This window comes from Capra hircus, chromosome 18 (genome assembly GCF_001704415.2).
Source record: "Capra hircus breed San Clemente chromosome 18, ASM170441v1, whole genome shotgun sequence".
In the NCBI taxonomy this organism is placed as follows: Eukaryota; Metazoa; Chordata; class Mammalia; order Artiodactyla; family Bovidae; genus Capra; species Capra hircus.
In genome coordinates this window covers 40,537,385-40,551,472 of record NC_030825.1, presented here as the reverse complement: position 1 = coordinate 40,551,472, position 14,088 = coordinate 40,537,385, and the positions used below count along the sequence as shown (strand labels likewise).

General features: G+C 38.5%; 1 protein-coding gene across 2 annotated transcripts in view; it reads right to left on the bottom strand.

Moving 5' to 3' along the window:
* Positions 1-14,088, bottom strand: part of AP1G1 (adaptor related protein complex 1 gamma 1 subunit) — an 82,209-nt gene that overhangs the window by 4,734 nt on the left and 63,387 nt on the right. For both annotated transcript variants that reach the window (XM_013971270.2, XM_013971271.2), the window contains 9 exons: positions 11,556-11,678; positions 11,294-11,383; positions 10,874-11,001; positions 9,950-10,054; positions 9,181-9,322; positions 8,870-8,996; positions 4,068-4,175; positions 3,787-3,947; positions 823-921 (listed from right to left, as the gene is read on the bottom strand). In XM_013971270.2, coding sequence (XP_013826724.1) covers positions 823-921; positions 3,787-3,947; positions 4,068-4,175; positions 8,870-8,996; positions 9,181-9,322; positions 9,950-10,054; positions 10,874-11,001; positions 11,294-11,383; positions 11,556-11,678 — 1,083 coding nt within the window. The remainder of the gene's footprint in view (positions 1-822; positions 922-3,786; positions 3,948-4,067; positions 4,176-8,869; positions 8,997-9,180; positions 9,323-9,949; positions 10,055-10,873; positions 11,002-11,293; positions 11,384-11,555; positions 11,679-14,088) is intronic.

Genomic DNA, 14,088 nt, shown 5'->3' with positions numbered 1-14,088 from the left:
ACTTGTTTTGTTCTCAAGGCATAAAAGAAAAAAAGAAGAGTTAACCTAGGGTAACAGTTATATTTTAAGAGAACTCAATTATATGTGCTCTTTACTTTATAAGGCAGATTTCAAACATTAATACACTAAGAAAATGTTTACTCTTTGTATCAGATCATCAAAAGAATTTGTACTTGTCCTCTGGGCAGACAATCAAAATACAGTGGATAGCAGAGGAGAACCAAGGTGTTTTAAAAGCAGGAAATCATACTGGTATTTATGAGACACTACTAGAGATCTCTCAGAAGTCTCTAGAAATCCTCTGAACCATTTTCAAAAACTGCTGAAAACGAGACAACTGATCAATATTAAGTGGAGCCAATACACTTCTCTGAGAAGATGTAATAAAAATATTGCTTACTTTCAGGTGTTTGAAGTTATTTTTCATTTGGCTGCTTCATTGAAAATGTCTCCACTTCTGATATGCATACTTAATAATTACTGTAGTAAATGTGAGCATCTGGTTCGATGCTCTCAACCTCAGACAACAACTAATATAGACTAAAATGTGTAAGCTTTCCACCCTCCCCATGCAAAAGACTAGATCTTTAAGCCTCTAAATAGAGAAATATTTAAATGTATATTTTAATAAGATGCCATTAAACCATTTCATGTGTCTGGGCTTCCTTTATTGTCTACAAAAGAACAAGGAGGTAAGGCCAGACATTTTAATAGATATCTTTTCTGCTATGAGTGGAAAAAAAAAAAAGAGAAACAAAGTAAATTTTATTTTAGGAAAATGCTATGTCTTGCTCAGATACTGTCTTTGAATGTGGTACTCACCTTCTGTGGGTTCAGAACTTTAATGACCTGTGTGATGGTCCCCGTGTTAAATGCTGGGACGATGCTGCTGCTAGGAGACAGAAGCTGCAGCTGGAATGTCTGGTGGGGTGGAGGGGAGACAAAGGGCACTCTTCAGAAAATACACTTAATACTATGTCAGAGATGTCAACAAGTCAAGTCAGACACCCAGATGATGGTTCAATTAACTGATATACCTAACACTAAATTCTATTTGTTTTCCAGATAATCGGCAATTCTCAGCATGCAGACTATCACTTCATGATATTTATAAAACACTATTGTTTCTAGCAACGAGCCACCTTCTCCTTTCTGGTAGAAGCAACTTTAGCCGAGCACTTTTCAAAAGGTAAACAAATCTTGTTCTAGTAGCCTCACTGAATAGTAACTGATCAACTATGTAGGTGAAAAAACAAAAAACCTGGGTGCCTGTGGCTAAAAAAAAACTACAAAGAAATGAAAAGGATTCTAAAAATAGTAAACCAGTACCCTAGTCACCAACAACAAGCCTTCATGCTTCTATGTATTTGGACAGTTGAGGTCAGGGACTTGAACTTTGTTTTCTAAAGCCTATATAATCTGGAATGTGTCAAGGGTCACTCCTACATGACGGAGGTGCAGGAAAGGCTGAAAAGAGGCAGCTTGTTCACACGGATGTGAAACACCTCAGGGTCTCCACAATGAAACACCACAAGTACTAGCAGAAAAATTACGGTGCAGAACTAGCCTAGACAGTGCAAGACCTGAAAAAGCAAACACCGTAATTTGTTGAGTGTTGGTAGATTTGTTTGTGTGTTTACAGGGAAGAGAGATGAAAGTGCTATGAGCAAGATAGGTAAGTCATAATTAGCAGAGTAAAGTATATATGTCGACATATATATATATATATGTTGCTATTTTATAGACTAGGATTCTTTTTTTTAATTTCCTAAAGTTTAGTCTCCTAAAATATTGGAGAGGAGAATGAGAGAGAGAAAGAGAACAAAAAAGAAGAGGGGGAGAGTAAGAAGGGAATGGAGGGAGAGAAAAGCAAGAAGGGCAAAGGGGAAAGAAATGGTGGGAGGGAGGAAAGAAAGAAGGGAGGAAGGTCCATGGTACACCTGCCCTGGGACTTATAAGTCTACTGTCAAGATAAATTACATAAACTAAAATATCATTTATTTGTTTACATTTAATTAATTAATGTTAGATGCCATCAACTGTAATCCACACCATTATTTTATACACCACTGAGAGAAAGTCTGCCAATGAAACTATGACAAGGGCATCAATTTCAAAATATACTCCATATGGACAAAAACTATTTGCAGGGCAGGAATGGAGATACCAATGTAGAGAACAAATCTGTGGACACAGGGAGGCAAGAAGAGGGTGGGACGAACTGAGAGAGTAGCGCTGACATATATACACTACCATACATAAAACAGACAGCGAGTGGCAAGCTGCTGATCACACAGGGAGCTCCGCTTGGTGCTCCGTGATGACCTAGATGGGTGGAGTGCAGGGAGGGTGAGAGGGAACCTCAAGACAGAGGGGATATATGTATACCTATAGCCAATTCACGTTGTTATACAGCAGAAACTAAAACAACATTGTAAAGCAATTATACTTCCAATTAAAAAAAATTTTTTTTAATGTACCTCAATTTCAGAAGTAACAAAAAGCAAAATCAGTATTAGTAGAATCTATGAAATACAATGTTTTGATGTTCCAGATACATCATAATATGCAAATAGGCATTGTATAGTACAGCACCAAGAATAAGGCCATGCTTTAAAGCAGAGGTGGTATGTGTTAAAGCGGCAGCCTAAAGTAATAAGTATAAAACTCGAATCTGTAGAAGCTAACAAACACATGAAAAGTGCTTAAAACAAGACAGTACCTGGCACATAAAACTCATTTACTCCTCAAAGAAACCCTATGAAGTAGATATCATGATGACAGGCCCCCTTTGCAAATAAAGAAACTGAGGCATAAAGATTAAGTAACCTGCTTAATGTCATACAACTAGTATTGAAACCACTAAATCTACTGCTTCTAAAACATCTACATTTTTCTAACTCCTAAAAATGAAAGTAAAGACAGATGCATAGGCAGCAATAACCACAAATAAAAGTCTTCAATTTCCAAAACTGTGTTATCTGAATGTCATACCTCCCAAGTCACTGAAAAGATTCGATTAGCCTAATCTATCTCAGGGGTTGGTAAAATATGGCCCATGGGCCAAGAATGAACCCACACCTGTTTTTGCAAGTGTTTTACTGGAACAGAGCCATGCGACTTTATGTATTATCGCAGTAATGGCACTTTGACAGCATAAAGCCTAAAATACTATCTCATTGTTCACAGATAAATCTTGCCCACTCCTCATTCTGAATTCTCCTTTTTCAAAATTTTTCATAATTCAATGATGAACATAAACACTCCTTAAACTAAGAACTGGTATAAACAAAACTTCAATTTACAATAACAAGCAGTCATTGCATCAATAGTTAGCTATATGTTAATGAAGGAGACAAAAACTTTAAATTCTGATCCAGTGACTAGAAGACAATACATGAAGTCTCTCATCTTGATTGAACTTGAATTTCATGTTAGAATTTGTGTTTCTTAGGTCTTCACGACTGTATTACCGAACTCCAATCTATCCTCAATACTCTTGAGCATTAATGAACCACCTTGTAGAATTCTACTCTCTTACTAACTACTTTTAGACTGTACTTCCTTTATCCTATAATACTAACTGTAAGAATATTTATGACTAAGCAAAAGTATTCATTAAAAATGACACGCTCCAATGGACCGTAACAGTTACATTACTGATAGTTTGAGTTGAATCTGCAAATTTAATCTCTAGGCACTAAAATATATCCCTTACCAAACACATAAAAAAATAATCAGCAATTTTTAATTCAAGGATAAAGGCCAAGAAGACAATTATAGTACCTTTGGTACTGCAGCCTGGAAAACAAAGTCCGTCATGTCCAGCTCTGTGCTGTTGGAGGCCTGTATCGTGATCACTGTGACACTAGGGTTGGTATTTGACCGTTCAAAGGTGAATTCAATCTTCAAGCCATTCTTACTGTACGCTGTGATGGAGGGGATGCCTGGGAGAGCACAGGAAGATCAGTCAAGTTGCAGTCAGCCTAAGGCTTGCCAAATCACTACCTCCTTTCTTCAACAACTACTTCTCATAGGTCTAATGATGATAACACCAGTAACGGTACCTGTAGCAATGTCATTGAAGAGAGGCTGTGATGAAAGCCCATCCAACAAGAAGGGGGGCTGGGATATCTGTGGGACTGAGGCAGGGGCAGGAGCAGCAGCTGGAGCACCTAAATGGCACATACCACAGTTAAGTCAATCTTAGCTGACAAATCCCACCAAGAGAACACACAAGAAAATTACCACGATCTCAAATTAAGGGAAGGAAGCCTTAAACAATCTGCAAAAAGCATGAACCATAAAGAATTAAAAATTTCAAATACTTTAAAATGAGTAACTTCTGTTCACTAAAAAATACCACCAAAAAATGGACCAAAGGCAGAAGAAAGTGTATGCTACAAAATAACAAATGGATGAATATCCAAAACTATAAATATCTTCTACAAGTCAATAAAGATAACCCAATTTAAAGTAGTAAGACAAATGTACAAGCAAAAAAGAAAAAAGAGATACGTACAAGCAATTCACAGAAGAAACATGAATGAAAAGGAAATATTATGAAAAGAGATGCTCAAGTTTACGAGTAATGAGGGAAATGGAATTTAAAACCACGATGAGGTGCTACTTCACATCCCCCCAGCATGGTGAATACTTCAGTGTCTGATAACACCAGATACTGGTTAAGACTATGGAGCAATGGGGAATTCTAATCTCTGCCACAGGGCTGTGAACTGGAGAACAATTTGGCAGTAGCAGAGTTGAATACAGGCTTTCCTGGTGGATCAGTGGTAAAGAATCCTCCTGCAACACAGGGAATGTGGGTTGGATCCCTGGGTCAGGGAGATGCCCTGGAGAAGGAAACGACAATTCACTTCAGTCTTCTTGCCTGAGAAATACTATGAACAGAGCAGCCTAGCAGGGCTATAGTCCATGGGGTCGCCAAAGAGTGAGACACAGCTTGGCAACTAAACAACATCAGAGCTGAATACAAGTATACCCTTAAACTAAAGGTCCTCAACTGCAAAACTAACAAAATTTCAGGCTGGATAAGACTTTGCTGTGAGGGGCTGTCTTTTGCGCTGTAGGATTCAGCACCACTGGCATCCTCTCAGTCTGACACCCAAAAAGTATCTTCAGACATTGCCAATCCCTGGTGGGCAAAATCTCCCCCAACTGAGACCCACTGCCTTTTTTAGGAATGCTTTAATTCTTGCATATTTACACAGGGAGACATATACAAAAAGTGTGCAGGGCAAAATAACTTCTAACAATGAAATTCTAGAAATAATCAAAATGTTCACTATCAAAATAATGGGTAAATAAATTGTGGTACACTGACAAAATAAAATACTATTCATTGTCTGTTGTTTTTTAGTCATTAAGTCGTGTCCAACTCTTTGCAACCCCATGGACTGTAGCCCACCAGGCTGCTCTGTCCATGGGATTTCCCAGGCAAGAATACTGGAGTGTGTTGCCATTTCCTTCACCAGGGGATCCTCCCGACCCACGGATCGAACCTGTATCACCGTATCTCCTATACCGAGAGACAGATTCTTTACTGCCAAGCTACCATGAAAGCCCAAAATACTATACACATACAGCAATAAAAATGTGAATCCATTAGAAATACACTTAACATAGATTATTCACAAATTCAATGTACAGCAAAAGAGCAAGGTATAAAAGTACACATTCGATTGGACACCAGTTCTAAAAAGCCAAAATAATACTACACACTGTAACATTCCAAAAATACACAGGAATGGTAAACACCAAAGCTAACACTATTTTAGGATAGACAGTAGTTACCTCTGGGATCAAGAGGGAATGAGAAAAGGAGGTAGTACACAGGGAATGTCAACAATCTTAGCAACATTTTATTTTATAAGCTAAGAAGATCAAGACAAGACTTATTTATTGAATTTTACATATATTAAATATTGCAGAGTATTATGTTAACACACACACACATCCTGGGAAAGGTGGTGTGAAGTGGGGAAACAAAATCGTCAGTCTATTATTTTTATTTGATCCTTCCAAATAAGAACAAGTTACGGAGGGCAAATGATAGAACATGACCATGAACTGACAGAAATCAAGATTCTAAGAAGAAGCATAAGAAAATTCACCAAAAGAAACAGAATGCATTTTACGCTTAAGTTGGTTTCAAACTACTTTATGAAATTAGCTGAAATTACACCATTTTAAAAATCACAAAATAAAATAAAGGTTGAATTAGCTTTTAAAAAAATACCCAAGTACACTAGGAAAAAAAAAATTATGTAGTAAAAATTAGCAAGTAAGGGAGAAATACATATGACTAAGCAAAGCACAAGGACCTAAAACAAATGAAGACACCACAGGATGTGCAGTCAGACTACCAATGAAGAATATAAACAATATTCAGATAGCTATCCTAGTTTCTATAAAACTAATCTAGTAATTTTCCCACAATTTCCATTTTCAAAACAATTTTAGAAACATCTTTCCATGGAAAATCATAGGCTATCCAAGACACAGAGGCAACATATGGGTCCCTAGTCCTTCAAATTGTAGCTTTTTTTCCTCCTATAATGGTACAATAGGTAGTTCTGAAAAACAACAGAAACTCAGAGCTCAAGTTTTTCTAAAAGCACATACTAAATTTATTTTCTAATTTATACTCATTTAAATGATGGTGCATGAGGATTTGACTGTGATAATGGCTTAAAGAATCTAGAATTCAAAACTTTACTTAAAATTGTAAAGAAAATGGGGAATTGCATTTAAAACACATTATGTTATACAGAGTGAAATAAGTCAGAAAAACAAATATCCTACATTAACGCATATATATGGAATCTAGAAAAATGGTACTGATGAACCCACTTGCGGGGAAGGAATGGAGATGAAGATGTAGAGAATGGACTTGGGCACACAGTATGGGAAGGAGAGGGTGGGACAGATGAAGTAGCCTCAACATATGCGCTTTATCACGTGTAAAATACATGGCTGGTGGGAAGCTGCTGTGTAATACAGGGAGCCCAGCTTTGTGCTCTGTGATGACCTAGAGCAGCGGGATAGGGTGAGGGGAGGGAAGCACAAGAGGAAGGGGATGTATGTATAATTATGGCTGATGCATGTTGTTGCATGGCAGAAACCAACACAACACTCTAAAGCAATGTTCGTCTAATTAAAAAATAAATTAAAAAAGTAAAATACATTATGAATAAGGAAAAAAAAGCTAGACTTCATTATTTTGCTTTTTTTATTAACACTAGAAAAAAAAGAAAGTCAGAACAAAAACAAAACATTAAGGCTCCAGAATAAATGAGTTAAAGGAGACAAAAGGAATGTGCAAAATGGAAATTCACATATAATACAAATATGGACAAATATAAAACATTCCCTAGATTGAAAAAATAAAAATAAGACGAGAGGGTCAATCACTGTTAGGGCTTTTTTATTTATAACTAACAGTGAAATTCATAGACATTGAGGAAAAGGTAAGTAACATTTACCAAGTGCCTACTATGTGTCATGCATGCACTGTCACTATTCCTCACAAATACCCTATGATGGTAAGAATCATTTTTATTTTAAACAGATTCAGAAAGAGTAAGCCTAACTTAACTGAGCCTAAGAATGTAAACCCAAAATAAATTTGGGCAAATTTATGTAATAACAATATTTACTGAGGCATCAGTTAAGAAAAATCTGGAAACAAGCAAAATGCCCAATAGTAAGGAACTGAATAAATAATGGTTAAACTTAGCAAATATTAGACAACCATCCAAAATTATAATTGTGAAGATTATACACTAACATGGAAATGCTAATATGTTAATAAGTAAAGCGTATCATCTATACACTGTGTTCTGGTTTTTCATTTGGCCTCACCACACAGCCTGTGAGATCCTAGTTCCCTGACCAGGGACTGAACCTGGGCACATGGCAGTGAAAGCACAAGAGTCCTAACCACTGGACTGCCAGGAAGGTCCCCATACACTATGTTTCAAATGGGGTTGTTCCTGTTTTTCCATATGTTCAGGACAGCTTTGGCATCCCGGGATTTGAAACTGACTGTGAATGGCCCTAAGCAATATTTTGAAATTTTGTTAAGACATAAATATAAACCATAAGTTCTGGGAGGCAGTTATGTTAGGAAAAAACCTTTAAGTCTGTGATAGCCTGTCTAGATTAGCATCCAACATCCTTAACCTATGGCCGTTTTCCACTCAAGGTCATGTATGCTGTAACTCTCCATTTTACTTTTAGAGAAGTCACTTAAGATAGAAATTATATGCTACAGTGATATTCTCTTGACCTCTTGTGTTTACAGTATCTGTAGACACACTAATTATAAATTTCTACTACATGTCAATAAAGATAAGATATCCCCAAATGAAAAGTTATGTTTGAATATTGTAACCCTGGATAATTTTATCCTTCCATTGCTTTAACACGAAGGAGAAAGAAAGGGCGAGAAGGAAAGAGGAAAACAGGTTAACATCTTTCCACTCTCCACAGAAGGCCACAGCTCTTGGAAACTAACCCTGAGTAGAAAGAAACCTAGAAAAAGTAATGTATTTCTTGGGATGTGCTTCTTTTCTAACCTGAGACTGTTCTTTCTGTCTTAAAACACTGTGAGTAATTTACTCTCCAAAAATTAAAAATTAGACTTTGAGGAATCTCTATGAATTACCGCTAGAGTATTAGTATGGCAACATAGGCCAGAAGTTGTGAAGATTCTTGTTTTTTGTCACTTACCCTCTCCATTCTTCAACTGTCTCATGTGCTAGACAGAAAGTCTACATTCAGTGTAGTTTTTCCCTAAGGCCCTTATCCCTGGCCAAGCATGAAATTAACTCTAGTCTGGCCTCACCTGTAAGGTTGATGTCTCCCAGCAAATCAAGAAGCTCTCCACCAGCAGAAGCTGGTTTGCTTGTAGGTGCAGTTGGAATAACAGGTGTTATGTCATTTCCTCCCAACAAATCCAATAAATCATTGGCCTAAACAAGAAAATAATATTTTATTCATTGTCACTATCTAATCTGTTATCTAACACAAAGCCCCTTCAATACTTAAAAACAGGGAACAGAATTATCAATCAACCCAGGAACACTGAAGGGAATCACCTAAGAGATAGGGTCTAAGGAACCAGAAGATCATGAGGATAAGCAAGGGAAAAGCTACCTGGCTGGTGGGCTGTGGCCCCGAGGGCGGTGGCTTTGTCTCTAGAGGAGTTGGGTCTGTCTCTCCGTTTGTCTGTACAATCTCAGTAGGGCCATTTGTGGTCACTTTCTCCATGACAGGCATTCTCTCAAGCAGGGCAGACCTGGAAGAATCTGAAGTGGTTAAATTCTAGGCAATTAACCTAGATTCCCTACCCAAAACAATCACTGTTAACTATACTCCAGCCAAATGTGGAGAGACCTCTCCCCTCCCCACATCCCAACACATATACTAAAATAGAAGCTGGATTACAAGAATATGTGACCTACATTCCTGACTGGATTAAGGGCAGGCAGGAAACCTTGAATGGACAAACTGTCCATCTAAATCCCAAGAGCCTGAGAATTATAAGTGACAGAGAAATTGGAATGAAAGAAAGATAAACAAGTACATATTAGCAGTTCACAATGGTAATAGTAATGATATCTCAATGAGATTCTCCTGAGATAAAACAACTCTCACTTCTTCACCAAATAAAATGGAAATGAAGAAAACTTTCCTTACCAAGAGAAAGGGGAAAAGGGGACTAAAAGAACACGGTTCACTTATTTCTTTAGAGGCTAGGCAGAACAGAAGACGAACAAAACACAAGTAGCCAAGCCACAAGAACTGAACGGGGTTGTGACGTCCCACCAATAAAGCATGAGGGGTGAAACTCCTTTACGGGTTATCATGAGAAAGTGTTTGGGATGCTAAGAGGCACATGCATTGTTCGGTTTCTTTCACTTACCTCATATGGTCGTATTTCTTAAAAAGTGCATTATATTCTACTGCCCTCTGCTGGAGTTCCACATCAATGCTGCTTCCATAGATGGAAACCACTTTCTTAATTCGGCTTTGGGATAAAATGACAAACAAATTCAAACATCCAAAAGAAAATTCATAAACAAGCAGAAAGAACAGTGTTTAAAACAGATGTTTCTGGTTAAAATTTTGAAATGTTCATCTTAATATCTCATACCCTAAAATTTGATAAACAAAAGTACCAATTATTAATTTGCTACAAAATAACAAATTTATAGTATTCATTCCCTTCTTTAATAACTTTACAGTAGTAAGCTTTTATCAACAAAAGGGTCATAGCATCAGACTTTTATAAGCAAAGTGTCACAGCCTAATACCAAATTCTTATACTTCACAATTTAAACAGTAAAAAATATCATTCTTCATGAGGCTTTACATTAAAAACAAAAGCAAAACATCTGAGAGAACTAAGTTTATATTAAATATGCTTGACTGGGAAACTGACCCAAGAATTGAGTTCTATTCAAAACAGTGTTTTTTTTAAAAAAAGCAAAATTTAAAGATTTAAACACCAAAATGATTTTCTTCCAATTCAGGTATCTCAAATTATAATAAACCAGAACCTCTACATGGGAAAATAATTTCAGTACTTTAAAAAAATAAACAGACATCACATACCTGATTTTAAAAACATTAGTTTTTACCTTCAAATTAAGCAGTGGTGGGATAAAGGGATGACAGGGAGCAAAGTATAGATCTAATAAGGATTAACCATGAAGTGATGACTGTTACTGAGGAGTAAAAGGTATAGGCAGTTGATTTTACTATTCTACTTTTGCCTTTGCTTGAAGTTTCCCAAAATAAAAGTTATAAAAATTATATCGCATTCACCCTTTTTCTCCATACTCACTTTACAGTACAGGTGAATCGAGTAGAAAGCTTCATAATGGCAGTGAGGGCATAACCTCGTGTCACAGAGGTGGACATATTAGATATTAGGACACTTTCTAAAATATCCAACACTTCATCCTCTGTTACCTGGGGAGAAAAAAATGGAAACATGACACTCTCACTTCTCCTCAGCCAGAAGGTAAGAGAAACAATGTAAGTCACTATGATGGGGTGGGGAGAGGGACCTAAAGGTGAGTTTCAAATCTCACAATGGCCCAGTAGGTTCCAACTGAAAACTGAGCAAGCTTTCCAATGAATCTATGATTCCGCCCTTGCGTCTTTAAAAGGTTTTCAAGGAATCGACTTCAAAGCATTAAACACTACTCTTAAAACAAAAACACTGTCTTCCCTTTTCTTAACCAAGAGTGACAAAGGGTACCTGAATAGGCTCTTCCTCTTCACATTGGCCAGATACAAGAAGATCTCCATATTCACCTATACACCAGGCAGCCACTTGCACCAAAGGTTGCTGTCAAAAGAGAGTCACAGTTTGAAAAAGATTTTTATCCTTTAAAGGATTAATACAAATCATATAGGTCATCCAACCATAAAGGTCACAACTGAGGCACCTCTAGAGTGACAGTAATAAGAACATATCAGAAAAATTATGGCAATTTCCCCCCTAAAGTAAAAGTACTTACCTGAGAATAATCACCAAGAATTGCTTTGTACAAGCGCTGGACAGTATAGGCATGCATCTCCACGCTATTGGTTATTAACTGGATCAAGTTGGGAACTGCATCATCACGAACATAGCTTCCTGCCTAAAAGGAAATGTAGACAGTTACCCCAAGAAACACACAGTAATGTTAAGAAAAGTCAGCTAGTGCTGTTGTTGCTCAGGAGACGACTACAAAACACCCTCCAAGATAAAGTTGTTTCCAACTCTCATGTTCAGAAGCAGCTCAAATTTCAAAGTCTTATTTAAATGAATATTCTAAGTTCTAAGGTTTTATAAAAAGATAAAATCTTCTCTTTGTCCAAAGTAAAATTAAAATATAAAGGCTCAGAATTTCAAGAAAGGCCCTTTCTACTCAGAATGTTTACTAACGCAAAAATGTAAGAAATACATTCACTGGGAACTTAATTACAACAACCTCTTCCTCCCCACAACTCCTCAACACAGGTGTTAAAAGCGTACAAATGAGGCAGTCCTAAGATGGCAGAGGAATAGGACGGGGAGACCACTTTCTCTCCCACAAATTCATCGAAAGAACATTTTAACACCAAGCAAACTCCACAAAACAACTTCTGAATGCTGGCAGAGGACATCAGGCACCCAGAAAGGCAGCCCATTGTCTTCAAAAGGAGGTAGGACAAAATATAAAAGATAAAAAGAGAGACAAAAAAGGTAGGGACGGGGATCTATCCCAGGAAGGGAGTCTTAAAAAAGAGACAGGTTTCTAAACACTGGGAAATACTCTCTCTGGCGGGTCTGTGGCGGGCCTTGGAATCTCAGAGGGCAAAATAACCGGGAGGAAAAATAAATAAATAATTAAAACCTACAGATTATGTGCCTAACAGCAACTCCCAACAGAGCAGCAGCCCAGATGCTCGCATCCCCCACTAGCAAGCGGTGCGGGGGGGGGGGGGGGGGGGGGGGCAGGGAGGAACAGGCTGTATTGCTTAGGGTAAGGACCAGGCCTGAATGCCCTGAGGCAATCTGAGGGAACTAGCTTGAGAAAGCAACCCAGACTGTGGGATAGCTATCCCAAGAAAATCCCTAACCTAAGACACCGCCAGGCCCACTCACAAAACAAAGGACTGAGCAGAGCTAGTAGGCTGAGAACCGGCCCATCCCCCTCAGGAGACAGGCAGGCGAGGGAAGCCAGAGCTGGAAGGGAGCAAGCACGGCCCCAGAGAGGCATCCTATACCAAACTGCAAACAGACTTCCTTGCTAACCAAGACTTCTTGAGATTCTGGATGATCGGCATCCACCAGGAGGGTCACAGCGAGAGATCAGCTCCCCAGAAGAGACACACGGCACACCTGAGAAGGCACGCCCGTTGTACACCCAGAAAACCAAGCAGCTGGAACAGGGGAGGCAATAAGTCACAGCCTTCAACTGGGGGCAACGTGCTCGCCAAGCACCTGGTCACCTGAGCTGCTTGGACCTGGGACAGGCACAAGACACAGGCCCAACCAAGTCTGTGTCTTTGAGGAGTGCCCGAAAACCTGAACCTGAGTGGCTTAGACCTGGGGAGTGCATACAACCCAGGGCCAGCATCAGACAGTTCCCGGCACAGCAACCTAGAGCCTGAACAGGGTAGACTGGGAAAGCAACACGCCGTGAGCAGGGACAAACCCAGTGTGGCTGAATTACTGTGAGCACACGCCAGTGATATTTGTTTGCAGTGTTCCTCCCTCCCCACAACACGACTGAACAAGTGAGACTAAAAAAAGTGACCACCACCGCCCTCCTTGTGTCGGGGTGGAAATTAGACACTGAAGAGACCAGCAAACAGAAGAAGCTAAAATAAACAGAGGGAACCGCTTTGGAAGTGACAGGTGCAATAGATTAAAACCCTGTAGTTAGCACCGACTACATAGGAAGGGGCCTATAGACCTTGAGAAGTACAAGCTGGAACAAGGAACTATCTGAAAATGAACTGACCCCACACTGTCCGCAACAGCTCCAGAGAAAGTCCTAGGTATATTTTTACTCTTATCATTTTTTAAATTAAAACAAAATTTTTTTTCATGTCTAAGTCCCCTATTACTCCTTTAATTTTCATTTTTATAACCTACTATTACCTTGCAAAAAACCCTGTTTTGAAAGCAAAATTCATGTATGTATATAATTTTGTGACTTTTTTCTTAATATTGTATTTTTGAGAATCTAACCTCTACTCTATATTTTTAATCTTTGTTTTTTGGTATTTGTTATCAACCTTGTACCTTTAAGAACCCAATCTTCAGTACCCATTTTTACTTGGGAGTGAGATTACTGGCTTGACTGCTCTCTTCCCCTTCGGACTCTCCTTTATCTCCACCAAGTTGCTTCTATCTCCCCCCTCCTCCTTTTCTTCTCTACCCAACTCTGTGAATCTCTTTGTGTGTTCGGGATTGTGAAGAACATTTAGGGAACTGATTACTGGCTGGATCTGTCTCTCTCCTTTTGATTCCCCCCTTTATCCTCCTGGCCACCTCTGTCTCCTTCCTCCCTCTTCTCT